The 7,165-nt window shown below is 32.5% G+C and overlaps 1 protein-coding gene across 1 annotated transcript; it reads right to left on the bottom strand.

Moving 5' to 3' along the window:
• Positions 1–16: 16 nt before the first annotated feature.
• LOC129872313 (probable receptor-like protein kinase At5g18500) lies at positions 17–959 on the bottom strand. Its single transcript, XM_055947253.1, has 2 exons — positions 680–959; positions 17–537 (listed from the first exon to the last, which is right to left on the bottom strand). Exons 1-2 carry the CDS (start codon positions 957–959, stop codon positions 443–445), a joined length of 375 nt encoding a protein of 124 aa, XP_055803228.1. The 3' UTR covers positions 17–442.
• Between the last annotated feature and the right edge of the window lie 6,206 nt (positions 960–7,165).

A 7,165-nucleotide genomic window follows, 5' to 3' on the forward strand; every position in this document is an offset into this window, starting at 1 on the left:
TATATGACTGACAAAAGAAGCTGCTAGCTACGAGCGCCTCTGTTCAATGAACAGGTGCAGAATTGAAGAATCAACTCATTTGACATGGGTAAAGCAATCAGATAGCCGATGATCTGAAGTCTGAACCCCTTTGTTCCAGCATTGTCACTGGCAGAACCCAGAAACCATGGTTTTGTTTGGAAAAAAATAGGAATCGAGCCTGGTGTTAACTGCTGACTAAATTGGACCCTAATCTTTTCAAGTGTTGAAAGAGCATCTTCCATGCTAATTCTTGCATCAGGTGTCACTAGTGAAAACTCAAAGCTAATTCCATCAAAGATCACAGACACTGCATTTTGCATCAGTAGGTTCATCCCCAAGCTGTACCAAATTAGCATCATTTTCACTTGGAAAAGAATCATTGACCCAACATCGTATGCTAAAATCTTCAGTAAATATTTCATCACCTGGTCTCCTTCTTGTAAACGTCTCCATCATTAGGATGCCAAAGACTATAAATATCGCAGCTTGTGGATACTATTCCATCTTGTCCATACTCTGCAATCATGGTAAGAAATGATAACAAAAGTTTCCTATATATGGAGGAATATGCTAAAACTGAGTATCATGTCTATATACAGGGGAAATAATTGTTTTGCTTATTATAAGAATATGAAGAAACTTTAACAAGTTCTAATACCTGGAGCAGTATATCCGATGGTCGCAATCGTCTTTGTTTCAACAAAATCCCCCCCTGCTCCTAACAATTTTGCAATGGCAAAATCACTAACATGGCCAATCATTTCTTGATCTAGTAAGCCATTGCTTGGCTTTAAGTCACAGTGCACCACAAATGTTGAATATCCATTGTGGAGATGGTCCATTGCAGATGCAACATCTATCATTATATCTATTCTCTGCAACATGTCTAAGAAAAAGTTATGACTGGGTATCCATTTTTCAAGTGTCCCATTTGGCATGTATTGTAATACCAAGACTTTGAAATCAGTGGTGCAGCAACTAGTGACCCTAGGTGTGCAAAAATCGAACCGAACGATAAATCGAACCAAAAAAAGTGTTATTGATTTATTGTTATTGAGTTATTGGATTAACGGTTATTTAATAGTTTTATAAAAAAAATTATTGGGTTATCGATTCGGTAACAATAACCCACTAAGACTTATAATTTACTATTTTAATATTTACTCATACACAAATATCAAACAAAAAATAATAATATAAATATATAATCATTATATCATACTATCATTGCCCTACACAATTCACACTTCACACTACTTCATAGTTCACAATGTATTTATCCTTTAGGCTTTGCTGCTTTAGGTTCACAAAGTCAAAACAAAAAACCTAAAGAACTAAGAGCGATGGCTACAGTTTGCAATTAAGTTGCAACTACGACGACAAGGGTTAGGCGACGGTTAGGGTTGTGAGTTGGGAGTTTGATTTCTCTTTTTTTTTACTTCTCTTCTTCTTCTTCTTCTCCATACCCACTTTCTCAAAAAAATCGACTTCGTTGGTAAACAATTATGAGATTATTTCATCCAAATTGGGGTTAAATCTGATGAGCATTTGAATTTCTTCCTTAAGAAACACTTTTTCCTTTTTCAATAATGTTCAAGATTTTTGAAAATTGTTGGACTAGTCGTATATTTATTTTGAAAACATTTTTTTATTGGTTAACCCGAAAATCGATAACAAATATCTTATTGGTTTGGTTATCGTTTTAGCATATTTAAAATCGAAAACCGATAAACCGAACCGATAATACTTAAAACCGAATCGAACCGATCGATACACACCCCTAACTACAAAAAAAATTAACTTTTAGCGCAATAAATATGCACATTAACAAAGAGTGTTAAAACTTTTATTGACATTAGTTAATTGTCATTAGATCCAATGTCACTATAGGCTTTAGCGACATTTACAAAGAGTGTTAATTGCCTCTAAAAAGACATTTTTAGTGGCAATTAAGATATTGCCGTTAATTAAAGACCATTTTTGGTGTAGTGATTACTTTAGTAAGATATCGATGGTGTAGGTTACGTAACATTTCACATTCTATATCAAAACTTTTGAACGAACCCTCCAATTGTGCATTAAATACCTTTGCTACCAAAAGCGTAACATCCTTAAGTATCCCCTTGTAGACCATGCTGAAACCCCCGTTACTAAGTAAGTTGCTTTCATTGAATCCTTCTGTTGCTTGTTCAAGTTCATAATAGGATATTCTTTCATGCCTTTTTTTTCTATAGACAAATCTGCTTGACCTACATTCTTCCTCATCTTTCGCAATCTTAAACATATATATGCGAGGGCTAACGTAAGAACTAGCAGGTCCACACCCAAAGGGACAAACAAAACCAAGACTGTCTTTGCATTGTAGAAACATTGAATTCTATTAGATGTTGAAGGTTGAATTCAGCTTGCTGAAAGCTAGATAAAGATATCTCAAATTGGTAACGTTCCCTAAGCATGGTGGCACGGAACCTGAAAACCAATTTATGAAATGGAACAAGTGAAGTTATTTCTTGTGCAATAGAACAGTTCCAACCTCTGCAAATGAGCCAATTCTTAGTTCTCTAATCAATTCACATGTTCATCTTGCTAACATCCTCATGTTCACCAAGTCATTGCTTTCTTTTCAAAAGAACAAAATGACTTTTTTAAAGTTTCATCCCTCTTTCTGACACATGTAGTGTCTGTGTACACCGTTAAGTGAATGGACTATAACTACACATTTAATTTATGTCACGCCCCGAGAGGATACCCTAGGCGTAGCCGGCATTCGGAGACCATTGCAAGCGAACCACTTGATCTGATCATTCATTCAATCTCAAAGCGGAATTGAAGACTTAATTAGATAAATCCAAGAAGAGACTCAAGTGGGCTAACAATCAACAGCTCAATAAAAGAATAGTTTAAATAAACAGTTCAAATCAGCACAATATCATAAGAATAGGTTTTTCAAAACAAGTTTCAAAATGGGAACATCAACTCTACTCTGTCGTTGTCTCTATCACTGTCTATGAAACTTCTAAATTGACTCTGAATAGGTACTGGGACAGGTTCACGGCTACCTCAAAAGAACTACTCTAATAAAGGAAATCAACTAGAACGAAAAGATCCCTCTTTAGCAGAATGGACCCCATGGCCAGTTGGATGTGTCTTGTCTTTTCCAGCTTTACGCCCAAGAAGACTCTAACTCATCTGGAGCTCCATCTTCATTTTCTTTCCTACTGTTCAAGCTTCTCGCTTGATTGGAATAGACATTCCCTTGAGTATGTTGATTGAAATTTTCTCCACTTGCAACTCCTTTGAACTTTTGAGCCCCCCAAAAAGATAAAAAATTGTTAGTAACACTTCTTTAGCCAAATAATAATCTTACTATTTATTTATTTTTGAATATTTCAAATTATATAGAATAATCACTCACTTTTAATGGTGACTTGATTCTAAGAAAAATGAGTAACATTCTTACCTTGTTAGTAATCTCATGAGTATAAGCAGGAGAACGTGGGAAGTTGTGATTTGAGGGATAAACCATATTTGAACTTCTTTGAACAAAAGTTTCTTCATTGTTACCATTTTGCTTTCCAATTTCAGCTACTTGTGAGGAATCTGATTTTTCTTGAATGTTGTTCAACATATTATATCTATGATCGTAGGGTGTAGCATAATCACTAGCAATTCCTATATTGAAGAAAAACAATGTTAATACTTCAAGCATAGTGTAATAGTAACTAATTTGGATAAAACAAACAAAGAAAACAACATCCATCTAATGGAACATATGTTTAATGTGTTTGAAACAACATAAGTCATGGAACATGTTTTCCTAAAAGAGGTTTTTTTTTTCATGTATTTTTTGAGAAACTATTTTCTCATGTTTAGTAATTGGCCAGTGAAAAATATTTTTATATTATACTAAATATGGAAAATTAATAATACTATTAGCAAATCGAAGTGCTTTGATGAAAGTGATTGTTGGAGCAAGTAATGTGAAGTTAAGAGACAAGATAATTGGAAAGAAAGTGACTTTCCTTCATGTATCTTCATGTGAAAAGTCGTTTTTTCTTCTTTTGATAATTTTTTTTCTTTGAAAATATATTTGCCATACCATTAACAACAAAAATGATCTACTCGTGAAAAATATTTCCCCACAAAAATATGTTCTGTCACACCCATAAAGTAAGTATATATATATATAAAAAGTACCTATCTTGCTTTTTATCTCATTGAGCTGGTTGTTCCATAGTTTTCCAATATTTTTGACAATGTCCTTTTTTGAAATTTGTGTTCCATTGAAGATCGATTCTGAACTACTTTGACGAATCCTGAAAAATATTAACAAGATGAGATGAGTTATATTGAGCATTTTCATTATTTAAAGAGATTTTTTATTATGATAGATGCAACTATTTTTTCCGTTGACAAATTTTGAATAACTAGGCACACACTCGATCACTACCAAAAACCTTTTGCCTTCATAGATGCAACTATTTTTCTTATTTCTCATTTTCGAAGAACTTGTTCTTCTGGAGAAAATATTTTGACCAACTAAATATGAAAAAATTGAAACAAATATGTTTTCTCTGTACCAAACATAAACATATCTTTTCTGGCTAGTATATATTATGAACTTTTAGTATTTCATATACTAAAAGTATGTACAACAGTTGAAAAACACTTTACTATATAATATGTAAACTAATGTAATTGAAACATAAATTAGCGTATCAATGATAATTTGGAGAATAAAAGAGAGAATACATGCCTGTGTGATCCTTGATTGTTTGGATCAATTTCTTTTCCAAATGGTTGGTATCTTGAGCTTGTCTTATTAGGTGACCTTCTTATAGGACCTCCATTTGTGCTGCTAAATCAAAATGAAAATTCGTAAGTAAAAATAAATAAATTGGAAATTAAAGGGGGAAAGAAAAATAAACCTTGTCTTTTGTGGAAATTCATTATCCAAGGAACTCAAAATTCCGTAGCCACCACTGCCAATTATTGGCTGCTTAAATATTTCATTTTCCTGACCAACCATCAACTTTGACTTCATGAAGTGACTTTCTAGTTTCTCCAAAGTTAGGATATGTGACATCGGTCGTTGGAGAATCATGCCATTAGTCTTAGGGTTTTCATGTTCCCCCGCCTTCCTACTTGTTGAAATTCCATATGGATGATTCATAAAGAAATCACTTCCTTGATTGAGGATCATAAGATCCTTGGCTTTGGGGTTTTCTTGCCCTTTCCAAGATTCAATTGAAGTTCTCAAAGGCTGATCAATGATGAACTTTGATTTTAAGGACGCCTCTCTTTCTAATTTCTCCAAAATTGGGATTTTTGGTAGAGGTTGGAGGAGCATGCCATTTGATTTAGGGATCTCTTGATCCCTTCTTCTTGAAATATTACTAGTGTCACCTTCTTTCTCCATAACAATAGGCGTAGGGATAAAGGTTTTAGGGTTTTCGATATTTATCCCATCACTAATACTATTGTTGCCTGTTTCTCCTTCCTTTTGCAACATGGAAACATTGTTCAATCCCATCGAATACATATAAGATAAGGAATAGTCGTCATCATCATCATCAAGAGTAACAGGATAAGTTATTCTTGAAGAATTTTTATCCGTTGATGAATAACTAGGAATGTCGTTGGTGGTGGTCATGGGTTGCTGCTCCTTAGGAACAACATTAGGTAGTTCTGAAACATTATCAAAATTTTGATGAAGTTTTCCTATTGAGGTGTTAGGAATAATGGAGGTGTTCACGGGTTGCTCTTGTGGAAAAAATATTTTTGACAAGGCTGTTTCTTCATCAAATTCAAATATTTTTGACAGGTCTGCTTCTTCATCAAAATTAAATTTATTGGCCCATGGTATAGTAGAGGAATAATGACTTTGATTATCAATATTCGTATAATTGTTTGGAGCTTTATCCATGTTTATAAGTACAGAAGATGAACAACATATAAAAGAGAAAGAACTCACGGTTCTAATTCTGAGGGAGAAAAAGACGATTGAATTCTTAATTTTCTATGTAAAACAAATATAAATTTTTTCATTGTGATCTTACTTATATAATGAGACAGCATTTAATTTATGTAGATTTCATATTTTGATGAAATTTTAAAAGTAATATCTAGATAGGATGACCGATTTTTTTTAGATATTATACACTAAAATAGGAAAAATAATTAATAATCACTTAGTAGGACTTGACAAATTGACTGGATAGGACAAAACTCCAACTGACACCTTTCTGTATTTCAAAATTATGGCAAGTAGTTAACTTCTTTTCTCAAATTAGTAAAGAATTCTAAATAATTTTTTTTTAGATATTATACACTAAATTAGTAGGACTTGACTGGATATGGTAAAACTTCAATCGACACCTCTCCATATTTCAAAATTATGTCAAGTAATTTCTTTTCTCAAATAATTGATCATACTAAAATCTGAGTATTCTATTAAAATGTTATTTTTAAATTTATCCAGATTTGAAAAAAAATCTGAATACTATATTAAATTTATTATTTAAAATTTTATATAGATTATGGTAGAAACATTGATCTATCAAAGAAAAAATATGTGCTCGAGAAAAAATTGCGGCGCAAATGTGATTTTTTATGTCATGCGTTATAAACAAAGATTGAAGATTTTTGTTTTTAATTAAGTTTAAGTTGTGTTTTAATTTCAAGTGTGATAACTGAATTTCACTTAATATATCAATAAAATTATATAATTATTTATTATCGTATAAAAGTAACTAAAATAGGAGTGAATTTCTTAGAATATTAAATTAAAAATGAAGTCAATTTTTTGATATCGTGTTGTAACTCATCAGAGAGTTATCACTCAGAATACATTCCGCTACACAAATTAAAAAAAAAATTCATCTCGTAAAATCAAGGAAAATTTCATCTTTGTGTCAGTTTGTTCATCCCCTAGCTGTACCAAATTAGCATCCACCACAGTATGAATTCCACTTGGAAAAGAATCACAAACATGCTCAAGTCTCCGACAAATAATTCATCACTTGGTCTTCTTCTTATAAACGTCTCCATCATCAGGAACACATAAGTAGAGATAGAACGTTAGTCATACCAACGCAAGTAAATAAAACAAGCTACATGCTCGATCTTAATAGAAGGAAAGAAT

This window comes from Solanum dulcamara, chromosome 11, assembly GCF_947179165.1.
Source record: "Solanum dulcamara chromosome 11, daSolDulc1.2, whole genome shotgun sequence".
Lineage (NCBI taxonomy): Eukaryota > Viridiplantae > Streptophyta > Magnoliopsida > Solanales > Solanaceae > Solanum > Solanum dulcamara.